This window comes from Trichosurus vulpecula, chromosome 5 (genome assembly GCF_011100635.1).
Source record: "Trichosurus vulpecula isolate mTriVul1 chromosome 5, mTriVul1.pri, whole genome shotgun sequence".
NCBI classification, from domain to species: Eukaryota; Metazoa; Chordata; class Mammalia; order Diprotodontia; family Phalangeridae; genus Trichosurus; species Trichosurus vulpecula.
The window spans coordinates 219385924-219407526 of NC_050577.1; the positions used below are offsets into that span (position 1 = coordinate 219385924).

Sequence of the window (21603 nt, forward strand, 5' to 3'; positions counted from 1 at the left end):
CTATAGAGCCTGTGTTATTCCATGACTTGTCTCCCTGCAATAAGATTGATATTCAAAGGATGGGCCTATGTTTTAGGGAAAGGCTTGGAGTCTTTCAAAGGAAATCAATAGTTTGTTTTCTTTCCCCCAATGGCTTTTGACATTACTGTCCTAAGTTGTTGTTGAGTCATTTCAGTCATGTCTGACTCTCTATGACCCCATTTAGGGTTTTCTTGGCATAGATGCTAGAGTGGTTTGCCGTTTCCTTCAGCTCATTTGGCAGATGAGGAACTGAGGCAAATAGGATTAAGTGACTTGCTTAGGATCACACAGATAGTGTCTGAAGCCAGATTTGAATTGATGAAGAGGAGTCTTCATTCCACACCTAGTACTTCATCCACTGCACCACCTAGCTGCCCACTTTTCTCCATAGGGCAGTTCTACTATGCTTTAAAGAAAAAAAACTAGATCAAGAAGATATATTTATTTGTAGTATTAAAGCTCCCCATTAAGTGAAACACTTTGCAGTTATTTTTAAATATCAATAACTTGTATTATGGAAGGTTTTTATATTGTTACCAATTAAGCTATAAAAATGTCTAATGTCTAATCCTTTATAAGTATGAACAACTAAATACCAGTAGTTCTGTGGAAAATCCAGCCACCTACTGATCATTTTTTGGTGAATAGGTGTTCTTCATCCACTTGGTTTATTCTGTATAGACAATGAGACCCAACTCTCTCTTAGGAGATTTTGCAGTGTTAAATATATGCACTATGTCCTATAAATACTTAGCTCTTTTAATATTTTTTTTTGTTTTCATAGATTATTTGAACAATCTTTTGGAAGACTCTGCAGATTATAGGGATACTCAAGGTAAATAACTTGTTTCATTTAACCTTTATAAATATTAAAATATTGATCTTTCAGAAAAATACAGAGGTAATATTAACAAGTGTGACTGCTGATGAGGGAAAGTACAATGTTATTTGTCCTTAAAGTAGCCCATTCAAAGATGAGTAATTTTATTAGATCAGAATCTGCCTCTGATTGATCCCTAAAAAAAGGGTTATATCTTTTAATTTAACGTAGACTGATTTCATAAAAGAACTGTACAAAATAACTGACCACCTGCCAACTCAGTGTCCAGCAGAAATCCAGCCATGAGCAAGTGAAAGTTGAATTTTCATCCCAGATCATTACATCATTATTTCTTTAGGCTACTGATGATTTCTGCCATGAGAAGTGTTATTGCTATGGCATTTATGGAAGGATTTGTGAGCATTTTGGTTGTTTGTTGGATTTTTTTTATGTTTTTCAGACCAATAAGTGATTTTTAAGAAGGGCCAGGTGTGTTAATTGATGCAAAGTATTTGCTTAGTCCTTCAGGATATTCTTTTTTTTTTCCTTCAAGATATTCTTAAATTCCAGACCTTCTAAAGAACTCATTTCCTAAAGAGTTTAAAGACCTATTTAAAAGGTTCAAGACACACGCATACAACTCAATTTTTTTTAATGCCAGGAGGCTTCTGTTCAGCAAATATTTCTCTGAAAATTTGTCTAGTTGTTCTCCAAAAATAAAAAGATTAGAATCTTTTTACCCAGCTTAAAAAAAATTATGTGCAATTAGTTAAAAGAGTAAGTGATGTATTTTTCTCCCTTTCATATGGAGTTATTTCTTTTTTTCTCCTCTTTTTTTAATGCTCAACTAGAGTTAGTTTTGTTTCTAGAAACACTAAAAAAAAAACCTTTATAAAAGAAATACCTTCTCTCTCTCTCATCTATAAAATGGGGATATATTACTTGCTATTCTCAGTTTGTAAGGTTATATTTTCATTGTTGTTATCATTATTAATAATAGCCAATGTTTCTATGGTGCTTTGGGGATTTGCGAAATACTTCACATACATCCCCTCATTTAATTAATTTTGTAATAAATGTATGAAATCAGGAAGACTTGTTCAAATCCTGCCTCAAAAGATCAGAATCTTTCCAAGTTGGTTTTTTAAAAAAAACTTTTATGTGAATGATTCTTTGTGATTAATTACTTAAATTTTATTATTCATTTATTTCTTATTGCCACTGACGTTTTGTAAGTCATTTTATATATGAGCACTGAGTTTGGAGTAGGATGCTTTAGAGTTGAATCCTGCTTCTGACTCTTTACTATCTGTGTGATCCTAAACAATTCATTTCCCTGTTATCTGGAGCGGAGGTTGAATGAAGGAAGGAATGGATGAATGAATGAACATTTATTAATAACAGCACCTGCCTCCCAGATTTGCTGTGAGGTTCATCTCATCTCTAATGCTTCCTGTGTGACATTTGACAAACCATTTCACTTAATTTCTTTAATTCTAAAATGAGAGCCTTAGACTAGATCAGAGGTGTCAAACTTGGGGTCAGTACCTGAACCAGGTTAGAACTTATTTGGGAAATATTTAACAGTATAAATATACAGTACAACATAGATAATGTTAATTTTTAGTTTTTTAGGGATCCGTTTATATTTGAGTTTGATATCACTGGAATAGAGGACCTCCACCATCCCTTCAAGCTCTAGATTCTATGATCTTTTGAATTTGGCTCTGTTAACTTGTCATTTCACTATTTTAAATAATTATATCAAAGGATGTTGAACTTTAGTGGACAAATTCTTGGACCTAGAGGCAGGAAAACCTGAATTCAAAAACTATCTTAGACATTTCTTAACTGTGTGACCCTGGGTAAGTCACTTGAATTCTGTCTGCCTCAGTTTCCTTGTCTGCAAAATGGGGATAACAGCACGTATCTCCCAAGAGGCTTAAATGAGACAACATATGAAAAATGCTTTGCAAATCTTAAATATATACATTTAAGCTATATAAGTGCTAGTCATCCTTATTGTTTTTATTGACATGTTAATAACTACTACCTTCTCTCTAGATGCTCTTGCTGTTGTCATAGAGGTTGCCAACCACGCCAATGAAATCATGAAGCAGGGAGTAAGTATCCTGGGTTTACAAACCAGGGCCCACTTTCAGCTGGGAGCAGGTGCCTTCATGTGCTTTTTCTCTTTCTTCCTTAGGACAACTTTCAGAAGCTCATGCAGATTCAGTATAGCTTAAGTGGACATCATGAGATAGTACAACCAGGAAGGGTGAGTTTTCTTCAGATGCTTGCCATGAACTGAAGAGACTAAAATACCATGTGCTTAAGGGTCATCACCCTTTTTCAGTTGGTCATGAAGATCAGGTGGTTGTATGCTATTCCCATTCTGCTCCGGCCTCCACGGTCCCGTCTAGCTTTGCGTTACTGTGATACCCAAACTCGGCCTGGGGTAGATTATCCTGCCTCCTTCTTTTAACACATCAATAAGCCAGGCGCTCACAATCTTGTCATTGTTGGTACTCCCTTCACCAACCCTGTTCTTTGAAAGTGACCCTAACTGAAAAATTTCACATCCTGTGACAAAGTTAGTACGTGGCATTTCCCAACTAGGGACAGATAAAATTACACACTTGTGTGGTCTAGAATGGCAGACGTAATCACTAAACTGGTCTGTAGAGAACAGTTCTACCGTGGATTGCTGGACCCGTGTTGAGAGCTTTCCCTGCATGGTAGAAATTACCAGGGCTAATGACCCCTTTCTAGAAGAGTCTTTGAGAACCAGGTACTGGAAGAGGCCTTTTAGGGGGCACACACATAAAAGTGGTGTTGCTACTTGGTGTACACTAGAGGGAGCAAAGTTCTGGTAAATTCTAAAGTGAAATCTTAGCTGTGCCCAAGTACCATTTTAACCTGGAGCACCTCTGGACCAGTAATGGATTTTTGAATCTCAGTCAACCTATCTAATATACACCTCCCTTCCATCCCATATTTAAAAAACCCATATTTTAAAAGAAATGACTAATATCAGTAGTTAATGGTTGTTCTATGTTCCTCTTTTCCACTTTGGATGGATGGACTAGGTCTTCCTCAAAGAAGGAACCCTGATGAAATTGTCCCGGAAGGTCATGCAGCCAAGGATGTTTTTTCTGGTAAGATACCCTGTTCATTTCTGATATTTTTGCTTGTTTTGAGGATATTTGTTTAATAGGAGTAATGAGCTTGGCCCAATGGTCCAATTTCCATTTCAAATGTAACGTTTGGAAAATAATCTTGCTGTCTCTGTCATCGACGTTTGAAATGTGACAAAATGAAGTCTGTCACTTCCACTGGTAGTCCGGAATCACAAATGTAAAATCATTCCTATTTGGATTCCGGTGACCTCATTTTAAACTTGAAAGCATGAGGTTGTTTTTTTTTTTTTAATTCTGAATTTAAATGTCAAATAAAATGAGCATTTTTATAGTAGAAGAGAGACCTGGCTTGTACATGAAGCTGTGATTCTCTATCACATCCAGCTTGCTTTTCCTTTTAAGTATGTAATAAACTCGGTGTGTAACTTTTGAAGATTTCCTGCTTGTCTGTCTGATTTTTATTTTCTAACCTTCTGTTCTCTGCCAGGCATTTTTAAAAAAATGCTTTGGCAACTTTCCTTTCTTTTTGAAGAAATGATTTCAGTTTTTTCCCTTCCCAAATATAATGGCTACCAGCCATCTCTGCAGGTGTTAGTTGGCACAGTGGCTTAGAGTCAGAAAGACCCCCTCTTCTTGAGTTCAGATATGGCTTCAGACACTTACTGGCTGTGGGATCCTGGGCAAGTCACTTCTCCCTGTTTGCCTCAATTTTCTGTTCTATGAAATGAGCTAGAGAAGAAAATGGCCAACCACTCCAGCGTCTTCACCAAGAAGACCCCAAATGGGGTCACAAAGAGTCAGACACAGCTGCAGCAATTGAACAACAACAGCCATCACTCCAAAAGATATTTTGGTGACTTTTCAGTGAGTTTCTGTGATCCAGAAAATCTGTAAAATTAGGTGTAGGGACTGGACCTGTGATTGTTACATTGGTGGTATTATAATAATAATAATAATAATACATTGGTATGAATCTGAACTAATCTGTATCTAAGGATCCCTATGGTCCATGTATTGACTTAGGCTTGTTTTTTTAAAATTTAATTTAATGCTTCAATTTTCAATTTATTTTTCCCCCAATTACATTTGTAAAAACAAATTTTAAAATTAATTTAAAAAAAGTTTTGAGTTCCAAATTCCCTCCTTCCCTCCCTCATTGAGAAGGCAAGAAATTTGATATAGGTTATACATATGCAGCCGTGCAAAACATATTTCCATGTTCTACTCAGTTTTAAAATACAGTGTTATCTATGTTTTATTTATTCTGTTAAACATTTCCCCATTTCATTTTAATCTGATTGAATACACTTTATAAATTTAAATGTAATCCTTTCATCTGATTAAATCATTTTAATCAATTTTCATTTTAATCTGGTTGATGCCACACCCTGTAAGTGTTGTTGGTCTCACTTGGCCAGTGTGTTTGCAGATTCCCGTGTGCAGAACTTCCAGATGAGGAAACTCTCTCTGCCAACACAGGTTGGCACCTTCCTTCTTTGTAATTTAGTCTCAGAGAGTTGCCTAGAGCGCTGAGAATTTTAAGCCGCTTGTCCAGGCTCTCACGGCTAAGATGTGTCAGAGGCAGGATTTGAACTTGACTCTTCTTGACCCCAGGTTCAACATGCTAGTCATTGTACAAATAGCCACTCTCCATGCCTTCTCTTTGCTTCCCTGTTCTGGACCAGACTTGGGGTTTCACTGGTATAGGCGCAGTTAATAAGAAAACCTCCAATACCGCTGCAGATAACAGTTTGCCTGGAGAAGAAAATGTGAATACAGTAAATATTACAGAAGCAGAGAAGTCAGGAAGACTTGGCTTTTGATTGAGTGAGGAAGAGGGAAGGCCAGATATCCCTTGAAGATGTGGAGGCTAGGTAGGAAGAGAATGATAATAATAACTAACTTTTATGTAGCACTTAATGTTATGTGTCAGGTCCTTTGTTTTTTACAAATATTATGTGATCCTCACAACAACCTGGCAAGTTGAGTGCTATTTCATCATATTTTTATATTTCATATAAAATATATAATATAAAAATATTTATAGTATTTCATAACATTTTATAAATGAGGAAACCGAGGCAAACAGAAGTTACATTACTTACCCAGGGTCACACAGTTAAGTATCAGAGATGAGATTTGAACTCAGATCTTCCTGACTCCTGGCCGATGCTCTAACCTCTGAGTCACCTAGCTGCCCCTACTACTCTGTGAACAGAAATTGTAAAATTGGGAAGAGAAGGAGCATGTTTAGGGAAGAACACAAGTTACCCTTATAGACAGTGAGTTTGGGGCACTAATAAGATTTGGAATTAGAGATTCAGAGATGCAGCAGAGAAGAAATTGGGGCAGGATTTGGGAGTCAGGCATAGAGAGTTTTAAGAGATAGTAACAACTAGGGAGCAGAAAAAAAGACAAGAGGGGAAGGCAGGAGACTGGGAAGAAGCCATCAGACAGATTGGAAAGACCCAAGAGATGCTCGTGTCGTGGAAACCAAGGGTGAAGAGCATCCGGTCAACAGAAATTCACTTTGGCAAACAGGAAGAGAGAGAATGGTCTGCCATGGTAGATGCTGCATGAAGATCAGAAAGAATAAGGACTTTGGATTTGGCGGTTAGGAGATGTCTGTAGAGAAAGTGGTTTCAGTGGAGTAGGATTTGGGGGCCAAATTGTAAAGGCATCAAAGACTGGGCTGGTGGTAAGAAAGGCAGGGGTGGGGAGTATGGATCAGTCTTAGAAGCTTAGGGATAGTAATTGATACATTTCTGTATTCAATGCTATACTCGGTGATCAATACAATGACTAACCGTGGCTTTAGAGAACTGATCATGAAGCATGGCTCTCCTCTGTCAGCAGGGAAGCGGAGGATCATGGGTGCAGAACGAGGCAACATGGTGTGGTCAAAAGAATGCTGGATTGGGAATTAGGATACATTGGCTTGAATATTGGTTCTGCTACTTATGACTTGTGTGACCATAGGCCTTACTCATAAAGTGAGAATGAACTCTAAACTCCCAAACCAAGGGGTTCTTAAACTTTCCTGTGTTCTTTGAAAGGATTCTCAAAATCATGTTTTTAAGTACATAAAATAAAATGGATTGCAAAGGAAACTCATTATATAGAAATATTTATCAAAATATTAATAAAACAAATTCTCAGACCCCAGGTTAACAATCCTGGCTCTAGACATGTGTTCTCTTATCACCAAGGGATATCACTAGTATGTTTAATCAGCTTTCCTTAATGAATATATTTGTTAAAAGAGAATTATATGGGGGCTGGAGAGACATTAGTAAATGACTATGATATTTTAAGAAAACATTAAAAAAAATTAAAAGTTTAGCTATGGCCTCAGACACTTACTAGCTATGTGATCCTGGGCAAGTCACTGAAACCCTATTGCCTCCAAAAAAAAAAAGTTTAGTTGTAAAGACAGAAAAGCCAAAGGACAATTGGCAATGAAGGAAATGGCAATGAGACGTTTTTGTTTTTCCTTGAAATATCTGTTATTGATATATGATCGTAAGGGAAATATCATTGTGCTGTAAGAAATGATGAGCAGGATAATTTCAGAAAAACCTGGAAAGACTTACATGAAATGAAGTTAGCAGAACCAAGAGAACATTGTATGTAGTAACAGCGACATTGTATGCAGTGACGGCAATATTGTACAATGAAGAATTATGAATGACTTAGCCATTCTTGGCACTATAGTGATCCAAAACAATCCCAAGGCTTCATGATGAAAAATGCTGTCCACCTCCAAAGAACTGATGGCATCTGGATACAGACTAAAGCATAATATTATTCTTTTTTTTTTAGTTTTCTTCCACAAAAAGACTAACATGGAAATATGTTTTGCATAATTACACATGTATAACCTATATCAGATTTCTCACTGTCTCAGGGAAGAGGCAAGAAGGGACAGAAGGGATAGAATTTGGAACTCAAAAGTCAAATAAATTAATGTTAAAAGTTGTTTTGACATGTAATTGGGTGAAAAAATAAAATATTATTTAAACACACAAAAAAAGAAGGCAAGGTCTTAAACCCCTCATGTCCTCCACATATCTATCACTAACACGTTTTTGTTTCTTCATTTACAATCTTCTTTGATGTGTGTTTTCTCTTGCAGTTTAATGATGCTCTCTTGTACACAACACCTGTGCAGTCTGGGATGTATAAACTCAACAACATGCTTTCTTTGGCTGGAATGAAGGTGAGTCAGTGAGATCACTACTGACTTTTTTAGGGCAGCTAGGTGGCTGAGTGGCTAAAATGAACTGGAGAAGGAAATGGCAAACCACTCCAGTAACTCTACCAAGAAAACCCCAAATGGGCTCATGAAGGACACAACTAAAATGACTAAACAAAACAACTTTTTATCTTAGTGTTTTGTCATTAAATATATTTTAATGAAACAAATGTGCTTAGGAGAGGGCTCATAAATAGAACCTAATATTGCTGGTCTTGGAGTCAAAGGAAATTATTTACTGCTTTCTCCCAACTGGTTTACAATGATGTGTGGTCATGCTATCACCTCCTACCTGTATGACCTTGATCAAATCACTAAGCTCCAGGACTCACTTCCCATCTTTACAATGAGGGGAATGGACCGCATTACTTTTGAAGTCCTTTGTAGTTCAAGATCTATGCACCTGTGATTCTAGAAAGAGAATTATAGTCACCCATTAGTTACTTGGGCAAATATTTTTTGGCTCATTCAGTCCCCGGCCCTTGTCCTTGAGAATAAGCTAGACAGTGTAGCATATGGGTTGTTGTTGTTGTTTGTCCTTCCTTCTCAAAGAGGACCAATGGCGACATCTTGACTTGCGCATGAATTGTAACGTTCCTGCCTTCCCCCAATATGTAATGGAAAGAGTCCTAGAGTGTTTTCATTTCAGGCTCCTCTTAGAAATCAGCTAGTGATGGGGCGGAATGTTGGTGACTTCTAGCATCAGAGTCAGGGGCTTTCCCAGATCGAGGGAAGGATGGTCAACAGATGAGATTTTTCTTTTGCCTTCATTGTAGGTTAGAAAACCAACTCAGGAAGCTTACCAGAATGAGCTGAAGATTGAAAGTGTGGAGCGTTCCTTCATTCTCTCAGCCAGGTAAAAAATAAAAACAACAAAAAAACCTTAAAAAGCGACCTTTATTATCAACATTGTAGGTTCAGATATAGAAAACCATTTCTTTGGACTTGAACTTTGGGAGTTCGGGATTTTTTTTCCTGCTTTTCTTCTTAGATGCCTGACCATATCTCTTGGTTGTGAGCTCATTGCTGCTGTTTGAGGGATACGTTGTGCTATAGTAGAAAGAGCATTGGTTCTGGTTTCAGTGAGAACTTGAGGTTAAGTATTACCTCTATTGGGGTAGCTAGGTGGCGCAGTAGATAGATTGTAGGTCCTGGAGTCAGGAAAATTCATCTTCCGGGGTTCAAATCCAGTCTCAGACACTTAATAGCTATGTGACCCTGGGCAAGTCACTTAGCCCTGTTTGCTTTAGTTTCCTCATTTGTAAAATGAGCTGGAGAAAGAAATGGCAAACTCCTCCAGTATCTTTGCCAAGAAAGCCCCAAATGGCGTCATGAAGAGTAGGACATGACTGGTAGGACCAAACAACAACTATTTGCCTTGGATATTTTTGGAGGGGAGGGGGTAGTTATTCTGTCTAAATTATTGAAACTTACTATATGCTGGAAATACAAATAAGCAAAATCACTTCTTGCCTTCAAGGAGCTTACATTTTAATGGAAGAAAAATTACGTACATATGTTTACATGTATATAAATGCATATGTACATGTTAAGTATTTATATAATATTTTTAAAACAATGTAACATTAATAATGATTTTTTTGTATTTTGCCACAAATAAAGAAAAACTAATAATGTTTCATATCATGCCTACCTAGATATTTACTTTTGGCAAGATGGGCTTTCTCATATAGTGTCTCTTCCCATAGAGACATTAGGAAATTAATCATGGGATTATAGAATTTTTCACACTGGAAGGGGACGTTTGAGGTCATCAAATTCAGCTCCTTCAACTTATAGCCAAGTAAATGTTTCTTCCATATTTAGACACACTGCATTGGTGATCCTTTTTACAAGAAGGCAGCTTTTGTTTGCTTATTTAAAAATCCCCGTTTACATGATTTGAGCAATAAATTGCCTGTGTTCTCTTCTCTTGGAATAGCAGAATTACAGTGGGTTTTCAGATATTGTTTCCTCATTTTTTAACACCCTTCTCCCCTCCTCCAAATTGTTATGATCCCAGAACAACTAAGCAAAGAAGCCTTGTCTCATCAACTGAGGAAATTGGGAGAAAGTGTCATCATCATTTTTGGAAAGAGATATCTTTTCATTTCTACAAAAGCCATACTGCACCATGGAAGCATTTCTTCTCATTCCTTCTTGGGTTGTTTGGTTTCTTCCTCCCTTAGAGGGATAGTTTTCTGCACACTCCTTTTAATTCTACTTTTGACAAAATTCTAGAAATATTTGTCATTTGTAAATGCTTAGAAAGGAAATTGGTGATTGTTGGGTACCAAGATGTAGGTTAACTTAGAACATTCAAACAAACATTTATTAAGCACTTACTACATGTCAGGCATAGTTCTAGACTCTGAAGATACAAGGGCGGAAGGGAAATGGTCAGTCCATCTCCTCCAGGGAGACACAGTGACTGATGCCTAATGGAAAAAAATCGAGGCCAGGAGAACAAAGAGGCAAAAATGACTGTAGTCATGTAACTAAGACATAGCTAAAAGCCGACAGAATCTTTATAAAATGTAGTGAGTGAGCAGTATTAGTGTCAGAGGACAAATATGGTACCCTGTCTCTTTCCTTGTGGGAGAAAGATGGTGGACCATAGGGGCAGAGCACTATATACTGCATCAGTTTAAGTGAATGTTTCAGATGGTTTTACTTGAGTGTGTGTGGGGTACTACTGTAGGGGATTTCTGGAAACTGATTGTGATGTAAACAACATAGTCACAAAGCATTTTTTTTTAAAAGAAGACTTGAAAGAGTCTGCCAGACTACTTTTATTGCTTTTTTGAGAGTGTTACCAAATATCTGGATTAGTTCATTGCTCTAGTCTGAGAATTCCTGGATTTTAGTAGAGCATTTGACAATATCTCTCCCAATAGCCTTTTAAATAATGGAAGTATTATATTCAGTTGTGTCTGACTATGACTCCATTCAGGGTTTTCTTGGCAAAGTGGTTCTCCAATGGAGTGGTTCTCCATTTCCTTCTCCAGCTCACTTTACAAGTGACTAAACTGAGGCAGACAGGGTTAAGTGATTTGCCCAGGGTCACACAACTAGTAAGTGTCTGAGGCCAGATTTGAACTCAGGAAGATGAGTCTTCCTGACTCCTGGCCAGGCATTCTACCCACTGTGCTGCCTTGCTGCCCTAGAGGCAGTATGCCACAATGAAAAGTTTATCTCTCAGTTAGGAAGACCTGGGCTCAAATCATGCTTCTGACACTTGCTGGTGATGTAATCGAGGCCATACCAGTTGACCTCTCAGTTCCCAAGCGATTGTATAAGACTGTTAATAACAGAGAAAGTGTACTTATCTGTAGTAGTGAAGGAATTTTCTTCACTTGGGAATACTCTGTACAAGGGAAATAACAGGTTCCAATAAGAAAAAAAATCCTCATAAACAAGATGGAAAACTGTGGGCTTAGATAGTATAACATTTATGTAGCTTCCTGTTGTGTAGTTCAGTTGTGTCCAACTCTGCATGACCCAGTGGAGTTTTTTTCTTTGAAACAGGGATGAGTTTGGGAGTTTAAAAAAAAAAATCTGTCACTTTTAAAGTAAGAATTAATAATTCCCTGGAACTAGTGCCATTCCTAAACCCCTTCCTCACCAAGTTTGTAACCCCATTTTTCCTTGAAGGCAGGTAAGGAACCTCAGAGGCCATATGTTCCAACCCCCTCATTTTACAGATGAGCAAACAGGCTCAGGGAGGCAGTGACTTGTACAAGATTACACAATCCCTAATGCCTAGCTTGTTGTAGGCACTTAATAAATGCCTTCTGATTGATTCTTGGGCATTCATTTCCTTCCTTCCTTCCTTTCCTTCCTTTCTCTTTGTATCTTTTTCATTTTTTTCTCAATTCCATGAAAATTTTTTTAACATTCATATTTTAAGATATTGAGTTCCAAATTCTCTCCTTCCTTCCCTTCTCTCGTCCTTTTTTTATAGAAATTTTATGTAAATTATACATGTGTAGTTGTGAAAAACATTTCCATATTTCCATGTTGCAAAATGCCTACCAAAAAGACAAGAAAAATAACATAAAAATATGCTTTATTCCATATTCAGACATTTCTTTGGGGATAGATAGCATTTTTTCATCATAAGTCCTTTGGAATTGTCTTGGATCATTGTATTGATCAAAATAGCTAAGTCGTTTCCAGTTGATCTTGTCCAGTATTGCTGTTACAGTATTGGACGTTCATTTTCAACTTTTAAGGCAAGTGGATGATAAAACAGATTTTGCTGTCATAAGAACTTTTTTCCTAGATAATTGCAGAAATCTTACCATTCTGTAAACCTGCCCTATGTTTTTTCCCTTTGGTTTCATTCTAGCCAGGATGCTTCCTTAGTCAGTCAGAGGGCCCATCAGCTTTTTTTTTTTTTTGCAGGGGGGAAAGACAGGGCAAATGGGGTTGCGCAAAGTCACACAGTAAGTGTGTCAAGTGTCTGAGGTCTCAGGCGTCCTGACGCCAGGACTGGTGTTCTACTCACTGGGCCACCTAGGTGCCCCTAGCCCATCAACTTTTATTAAGCACCAGGTTCTGTGCTAAACACTCTCTACCTCTAAGATTGACTGCTTCCTGAAGCTGAAATATCTGTACCAGATAATGAATGTTTATGTTGGAACATTTGCGAATTGGGTGCAGTTAGTGACAAATCTGTTTCCAAGAACTCATAAACAATTGTTCTGGCAAAAGGCCTACAAGGGAAAGAAGACACTTTTAAATGCAAGGGTATCATTTGTAATTTAATGTGTACAATTGAATTATGTGCTGGCACATTCGGAAACCTGTGCCCCCAAGGCTGTTGAGGGGAGCAGTTCTAACATTTATTGAATCATCGGTCTTTATCTCTGCTCTATCCCTATTTTGGTTGCTTTTTATAAAGAACTATGTGGGAAAACTCACAGGTGATTCTTTCGGGAAGTCTTTAAATGGGTTTCTTGTGGGGATTCAGGGGTTCAGAAATAGTTTTATCTCAGAATGAAAGGGCAAGCCATTTTTTCCAAGTAAAGTAAATTTGGGGAGGCCCATAAAGTGGTTTTTGAACTGACCTGGAATTCAAGATTGAGAATAAAGCACACAGTTTTTGATCTGGCCAGTGTGGGAATGTCTTTTGCATGACTTTGTGTATTTGTTACAAATTTTTGTTTCTTTTTTCCCCCCAGTGGTGGACAGATGAGAGGCAGAGAAAACAAATAACTTGTTAATTGAGAATGAAAATATGTGAATCTCAACCTAGGCTTTCTTTTTTTTCCCAGAAGTTCAAAAAGGGAACACAAAGAGGGCAATTTTGTTACTGCCATACTAAATTTAATATATGCTTTTTGTTTTCTTTGTTTTTCTTGCAAGGCAATTGGGGTTAAGTAACTTACCCAGGGTCACATAGCTAGTAAGAGTCAAGTGTCTGAGGTTCAATTTGAACTCATGTCCTCCTGACTCCAGGGGCTGGTGCTTTATCCACAGTGCCATCTAGCTGCCCCAATAGATGCTTTTTGAAAAACAAAACAAAACTATACCTAGTTGCTTCTGTTTTGATTTATATTTTGGAATGTTTGTTTGTGATGGTTAAGTTCATTTTAAAAAAGACTCTTCTTTTTAAATCTGATTTTTTTTCCTTCTAACCTTAAAGGTTAGAGACATTTTTGGTATTTTTCTCTTAATTTGTACTGAAGGTGGACTGTATTATGAAAATCACCTCCACATCCCTTAAATCTAATTCACGGGCAAGTCAAGTCATGACTTTTGTGATGTCATTGGTCCTCTTCGAGAATGAAGGACGAACAACAACAGGTCCTGTGGTCTTACCCATCCATCAAGGTCTTAACAGGGGACTACTCCTGAAAAATATGTTCATATGAAGAGGATGTGAACAGAAAACTTAAATGGGAGAAATAGACAAAAGACACGTACATTATCACCATAAAAAAGTCTTTGGCTAGCTTTCCAAGATCTAAGGCAGCTAGGTGGCACTATAGTGCGTAGAGCACCAGGTCTGGAGTCAGGAAGACTCATCTTCCTGAGTTCAAATGTGGCTTCAGACGCTTAGGAGCTGTATGACCCTGGGCCAGTCACTTCACCCTGTTTGCCTTAGTTTCCCCATCTGTAAAAGGAGCTGGAGGAGGAAATGACAAACCACTCTAGTAGCTCTGCTGAGAAAACCCCAGCTGGGGTCACGAAGAGTCAGGCATGATTGAAAAGCAATCAAAGAACAAAGATCTAAACCGCTTGTAACTTTAACATATAGCTCTTACTCTTGTTCATTCGTGTCCAACTCCTCATGACCCCATGGACTTGCAAGGGGTTTTCTTGGCAAAGGTATCGGAGTGGTTTGCTGTTCCCTTCTCCAGTGTGTCCCCATTTTACAGATAAGGAAATGAGGCGAACACGATGAAGTTACTTGCCCAGGGTCGCACAGCTAGTAAGAGTCTGAGGCTGGAATTGAACTCAGGTCTTCCTGACTGTAGGTCCAGCGCTCTATCCACTGTACCACCTAGCTGTTGCATTGCTCTTGCTAGCTACCCCTTAAATTTCTGTTTTGCATCATATCCTAAAATGCTTTCTTGATCACTGTGTGTGTGTAGATAGATAGAGAGACAGAGATAGATATATCACATCTTGTAAATGCTAGACTTTAGATGTCATCTCATCCTTTCCTCTCATTCTGCAGAGTAGGAAAGTAAAGGCTAGAGGGCTGACTAACTGGTCCAAAGCTAGGATTAGAACTCATGTCCTGGGATTTCAAATACAACTCTCTTTCCATGCTCCACACATCCCTGAAGTTTTCAGGTTCTTGGTATTCTGTGTTTTGAATCTAGAACCATCAGGGATTTGATATGTTTTGTAGGAGCTTTAAAAAAACCCAACTTTTATCTTACTTTATTTCCATTAAGAAGCAATTTTTTTTTCCATTCCACCTCCATTTTAAAAAGAAAAAGAAGAAAATTCTTGTAACAAATCTGCATAGTTAAGCAAAAACAAATTCCTGAACTGGTCATGCCCAAAAATGTATCTCATCCTATACCACATACTGTATTTTGGTCATGAGGAAGGCAGCAGGCTTCATTATCCATTTTCTATAATTGTGGTTGGTTACTGCATTGATCAGAGCTCTCAGGTGTTTCAAAGTTACATGTCCTTACCGTGTTGTAATTGTAACGGTTTTTCTCCTGGTTCTGCTCATTTCACTCTGCATCAGTTCGTATAACTCTTAGGAGAAATTTTTAGAAATTCCTTTTATTATGGCTCACAAATCTCCTTGGTTAAAATGTGTGTGTAAGTTACAGTATAGGGCAGCTTGGTGGTACAGTGGATAGAGCTTCAGGCCTGGAGTCAGGAAGACCTGAGTTCAAACCCAGCCCCAGACACTTACTTGCTGTGTGACCCTGGGCAAGTCAGTTAACCTTGTTTGCCTCAGTTTCTTCATCTGTCAAATGAGCCGCATAAGCAAACCACACTAGCATCTCTGCCAAGAAAACCCTAAATGGGGGTTTTAACAGGACTGAAATGACTGAACAAAAAACAAGAAAGAACAATTCACAGTACACCTTTTTCATCATGAGTGTTGGAAGAGACTGGAGCAATCAGATTACCCACTTTCTTCTCTTTATAGTTGAGAATACTGAGACCCAAACAGGAGATAAAATCATAAATTTAGAGCTAGTAAGGTTGGTGAAGGCCGTTGAATCCATTCTCCCCTCCCCGCATTTTATAGATCAGGAAACAGCCTCAGAGAAATTAAGTGACTTGCCTGGAGTCACCTTGCTAGTAAGTGTCTGAAGGGCAATTTGGACCCATGTCTTCCTGGCTCCAGACCCAGCGCTGTATCTAAGGGATGTGTTCCAGGTCATCATGTAGGGAGCAGAGAATTTGAAAGCAGGTCCTCTGACTCCATATTCCTTTGCTCTCTGACCTTTTGCCCAGACGCCTCTCAGTCATTATTTGGGGAATTATCCCTTATGGAGAGGATCATGTTTCTGAGTCTCAGCTCAAATCCTACCTTCTGCAAGAGGCCTTCTCCAGGCCCCCTCAATGCTAGCCACTTCCCTCAGCGATTGCTTCCAACTTTCCTTGTATGTTTCTTATATGTACATAGCTATTTGCATCTTATGTCTCTCTATTAGAGCTGAAGCTCTTAACTGAAGGCAGGGACAGTCGCTTTTTCTCTTTTTGTACCTACACTGTACAAGGTGCTTTGCTTGCATGTAGTGAGGACTTAATGAGTACTTGCTTATTATTATTATTATTATTATATTACATATCAAGTATATTATTTTGATTGATATTGACATATTGATTGTAATTGATATTACATATCAAATGATATTACATATCAAATATAATGTAATATATATTGTAATATTATATTATTAAAGTAGGAGATCCTGAAGTGTTCTTTTCTGTATAGAACCAGACTAATGTGGTCACTTGGGATGAGATGTCAGAAGATGTCTGGTCATCAGGATGCCCCAGGGTCCTTAATGCTCATAGGTACTTATGATCAGACATCGAGCCTCAGAGGTCATGCCTTCAGGAAGGGAGAACTGTCTTCAGAGGACGGAAGAGAATTCACCGATGTGAGAAACTGATGTGATGGAAAAGAAACAGATGAGAACTGACTTCTGGTTAATGGAGCCTCTCTCCTCTGCTTTCAGCTCTGCTACAGAAAGGGATGAGTGGCTAAAAGCAATCTCCCAGTCAATTGAAGAGTACGCCAAGAAGAAAATCACATTCTGCCCCTCCAGAAGTCTCGATGAGGTATAATGTTCTCTTTCTTCCCTTTTTTAAAGTCAGCTAAAATGATCTTTTATTTTAATAGCTGATTGATGCTTTTTAAAAAAAATTTCACTGTCCTGTCTTCGTGGTTCTCTCCCCATTTGAACCTCCCTTGTAGCTAATAATCATAGTTAGGCAAAAACAAAATCAACATTTGGTCATGTCTGAAAATGTAATCATAGCCCAGTAGCTGTAATCTAACCAGACTTCTAAGAAGCAGGAAGAGATCTTGCTTCATCAATTAGAACTGGTCGTGGCATTTTTCAGAGTTCTGAAGTCTCTGTGTTGTTTTTCTTTACATAATTATGACTCTTATGTAAATTCTTACCTTGTACAATTATGGCTAGCCTTTTTTGTTTATTTATGTATTTTTTTCAAAGAGCAAAAATATTTTTTCCCTCGTTCCCACTTCCTTATTTAGAAAAGAGGGGGGCCCTCCTGTAATAAACATGCATGGTAAAGCAAAACCCATTCCTGTGTTAGCTGTGTCTGATTTTTTACCCTAGCACCCTGTTAGGAGTATCAGTTCATACAAGTCTTCGCACTTTTCTCAGAAACCATCCATTTCATCATTTTTTGTGGCATAATCATGTTTCATTCATTCATATGCCATAATTTATTTGATTGTCCTTTAGTTGACGGGCACTCCATTAGTTTCCTGTTCTTTGCCACTACAAAAAAAGAGGGGCCCTAATTTTTTTTTAACATATGGCTCCTTTTGCTCCTCTTTAATCTTTTGTGAGAATAGGCCTACTAATGGTATTACTGGGTCAAAGAGTAGGTACAGCTTAGTAACTCTGGGGACATAGAGCATTCTTAAATTCACCATTATCATCATCATAACTAGCATTTACATAGTGCTTTGAGATTTGCAAAGCACTGTACAAATTGTATCTCATTTTATCCTTGCTATAACCCTTGGAGGAAGGTGTTATTATTTATCTCTATTTTACAGATCAGAAAACTAAGGCAGACAGGGGTTAAGTGACTTGCCCAGGGGTCATACAACTAGTAAATGTCTGAGGTCAGATTCAAACTGAGGTCTTTCTGACTCAAGGCCCAGCACTCTATCTGTTGGACCACCCAACTGTCCCTAAAAAAGGAGCAAGGGCCATCTCCAGTCTTTTTGATCTGTATCTTGCCACTGGACCCATATGGCTCCAGAGGAGAAAACGAGGCTGGTGATTTTGCACAGCTCTCTCTCACTTAAATCCAGTTCATTTGCAAGTCATAGTATCACCTTCCTGATGTCATGGTCTTTGAGAATAAAGGACAAACAAGAACAATAAATAAGAAGCAAAGGTGAACAGAAAAGATGAAATAGACAATTCCAGTTACATAGTAAAATCAGTAGGAAATCCAGCGGTTAATGAGTAAAAAAGGGCTTATGACAAATACCTCTGTTACAGATCAGATAGTCAAGGAATGTAGAAAGTTGGTTTAAACATGAGAACAAGAGCTATTTTAAGAAAGTCACTAAAGTTGTGCCTACTTTTTGACCCAATGATACCACTGCTAGGCTCATATTCCAGAGAGGTAGAGAGGTGGGGGAAAGTCCCAGGGAGACCAAAATATTTATAGCAGCACTTTTATAGTAACAAAAAACTAGAAGGAAAGTGGGTGATTTGGGAATGGTTGAATAAATTAAACAAGTAAGTTGTTCCTGAAGGATTGGTATAGAAGATACAGGCAAAAAACTCAGATGAGAATGATGGGCATATGAACTTCATGGAATATTTTTGCATCATAAGAAATGAGGCATTTGAAGAATTCAGAAAAACTTGGGAAGATGTGAATGAATTGATAAAAAAAAAAAAAGAGAGCAAGGAAAACAGATAATTTACCCAGTGACCATAATAACATAAAGGAAAAGAAATTAAATGGCTCAGATTCCTTAAACATCCATCAGTTTACTCTGAGCCCATTATGGGCATAATTATCATTAATTCAGTAAGCATTCATTGTTCCTGCTGGGTGCTGGGAGTTATGGGTACAGAGACAATGAAATTGGCCTTGTCTTTAGGGAGGTAACATTCTATTGGAGAGAAACAACATGTATACTTTGTGAATATAAAATATATTAAGTAAAATGTTCTGGGGGGTGTGGTGTGGTGGGAGAGGTACAGGCCTACTGAAAGACAGGCACAGTATGAAGGTAAAGAAGATTAGCCTGGAGACATGGAAGGAACATGAGTGAGTTTGAGGGAATAGGGAGTAGTAGTGGTCAGGGAAGAGGCCTTGGTCCTAGGCTGCTAATAACTTAAAACCACAAGGGTATTGGCTGACACCATAGGACCGTAGCACATCACTCCCTTCAGAGTAGCAAAGTTAATGTTGATTTGGTTTTTAATCTAATGTTGATGGAAACATAGAAAAATCTGGATTTTTTAAAATCTGATAAAACCCCATAATTTTATTTGTATAGGGAATTCCCTGATGAGAAGAGTTCTTCCACCAGTTCAGGTCAGCAGTTTGTCCTTGTACCAGGACACATGCAGAGAAGTGACTGATGGGAAAACCAAAAAGACATCAGTAAAACTTCATTGAGCAGATTCTACATGACAGAGAAAATCAGAGTTCATTTTCTCCTTTTGTTGATACGATTCTTACAGCTTTAGGGCTTGATTCTCTTTTTTGCAGACGGACATGGACAAGAAAGAAGAGATGAGCCCTTTGGGCTCAAAGGCTCCCATCTGGATTCCTGATACTAGGGCCACCATGTGCATGGTGTGTACGAGTGAATTCACGCTCACGTGGAGGCGTCACCATTGTCGGGCTTGTGGCAAGGTAGGGCAAGAACGTCCTGTTCTTCCTTTCGGGTCCATTTTACAGGAAGCCTAAGACTTTTCAGGCATTGGAAACATGGGGCAATGGAGTGGTGATTTCTCAGGGTCCCAGGTAGTTTTCTAAGATGATCGGTTGCAGATGATCTGGCTAGCTACCCAGATAGATGGAGTTTCCATACCAGAGTTCCCTACACCAAGTCAAAGGCTAGACTAAAAAATGTTTTTAAAAGGAATTCACATTATATGTTATGTTCTAAAACATATTTGCACAAAACACCATTGTGCTGAAAAAATACTGAATCATGATATAATATCTGGAATGATATTGGGTAAATGTTGAGAGCAAAAAAAACCCTTTTTCAGGCCAGTATTTTTCTTCCTGTGGCTTTGAATGATATATTTATATAATGCTCTCTATAAATATAAATGAATATATGCCAATACTAATAATACTTGAGAACATTTAAGGATTGCAAAGTGTTTTAGATACATTATTTTATTTGATCCTTTCAACATTCCTATTATCCTCATTTTATTTTATTTTTTTTATTTTTATTTTTATTTTTTTGCTTTTTGGCAGGGCAGTTGGGGTTAAGTGACTTGCCCAAGGTCACACAACTAGCACATGTGTCAAGTGTCTGAGGTCAGATTTGAACTCAGGTCCTCCTGACTCCAGGGCCAGTGCTCTACTCACTGCGCCACCTAGCTGCCCATTATCCTCATTTTACAAGTGAGGAAATGCCTAACTTTGGGGGTAGGGGGTAGAGGGGAAGGGAGGCAGTCAGGGTTTAAGTGACTTGTCCAGGGTCATATTACCTAGTAAGTGTCTGAGGCTGGATTTGAATTCAGGTCCTCCTGACTTCAGAACTGGTGCTCTATCTACTATGCCAACTACCTGCCCCTTAAGGCCTAGCTCTTAAGTTAATTTGGTTTATGTGTTTTCAGATTGTCTGTCAAGCTTGTTCATCAAATAAGTATGGCTTAGATTACCTGAAAAACCAGCCAGCAAGAGTCTGTGAACACTGTTTCAAAGAATTGCAGAAACTAGGTAATGAAAACCCACTCACCCCTCACCAGCCCCCTTTTCCCCTTGAACCGGTCTTTGGGAAGCTTCTTTTATGTAAATGGGATTAGTAATGTTGCCCACAGTTTTGGTTAGGATACCTAGGAGTTCAATTTGATTAACTCTTGGCTCCCAAAATTCAGATCTAGTGCTCAGTTCAAGGTGAGACTAGACCAAAATATACCTTCAATAGTAGGAGAGAAGGTTTGCTAAGCAAATAATGGTTTAAATTGGGATGAGAAACATGGTTAACAGATTCGGGATGTAAAGAAAGAGGTCAAGGAGAACATCTTAAAAATTAATGATGTAAAGAAAGATTGCAGAGAATTTGCTTAAAACAACTTGAGAGCACTTTATCTTTATTTGAGAACTAGAAGTGATTAATATGGGGCTTACAAACTATTTTTCTCTGACCATTAATGCTTTTCCTAAAGGGAAACCTTGCTAATAGGTTGTTTTAGAATCATATATCTGGAGCTAGGAGGGAGTTCCCAGTCCATGTAGCCCAGCTTTCCTCATTTTACAAGGAGAAGAAACTGAGGCAGAGAGAGGTAAAAGGGAATTTTGTCATGTAGTTATTAAGTGTCAGACTTTTGACTTAAACCCATGCTCCAGATACACTGTTCTTTCCCCTTAGCCTCATCCAATTGTTTTAAGGACCTAAACATGGTAGAATCAAATTTATTTTAAAAATAAATTCTAAAATGAATTTGAAAGGTCAGTTC

The 21603-nt window shown here is 38.1% G+C and overlaps 1 protein-coding gene across 1 annotated transcript in view; it reads left to right on the top strand.

The window, feature by feature from the left end:
- Positions 1-21603, top strand: part of FGD6 (FYVE, RhoGEF and PH domain containing 6) — a 182352-nt gene that overhangs the window by 140827 nt on the left and 19922 nt on the right. The window contains exons 9-17 of the mRNA XM_036762145.1: positions 806-856; positions 2906-2964; positions 3048-3119; positions 3931-3999; positions 8117-8200; positions 9013-9092; positions 16909-17011; positions 19670-19816; positions 20761-20863. Coding sequence (XP_036618040.1) covers positions 806-856; positions 2906-2964; positions 3048-3119; positions 3931-3999; positions 8117-8200; positions 9013-9092; positions 16909-17011; positions 19670-19816; positions 20761-20863 — 768 coding nt within the window. The remainder of the gene's footprint in view (positions 1-805; positions 857-2905; positions 2965-3047; positions 3120-3930; positions 4000-8116; positions 8201-9012; positions 9093-16908; positions 17012-19669; positions 19817-20760; positions 20864-21603) is intronic.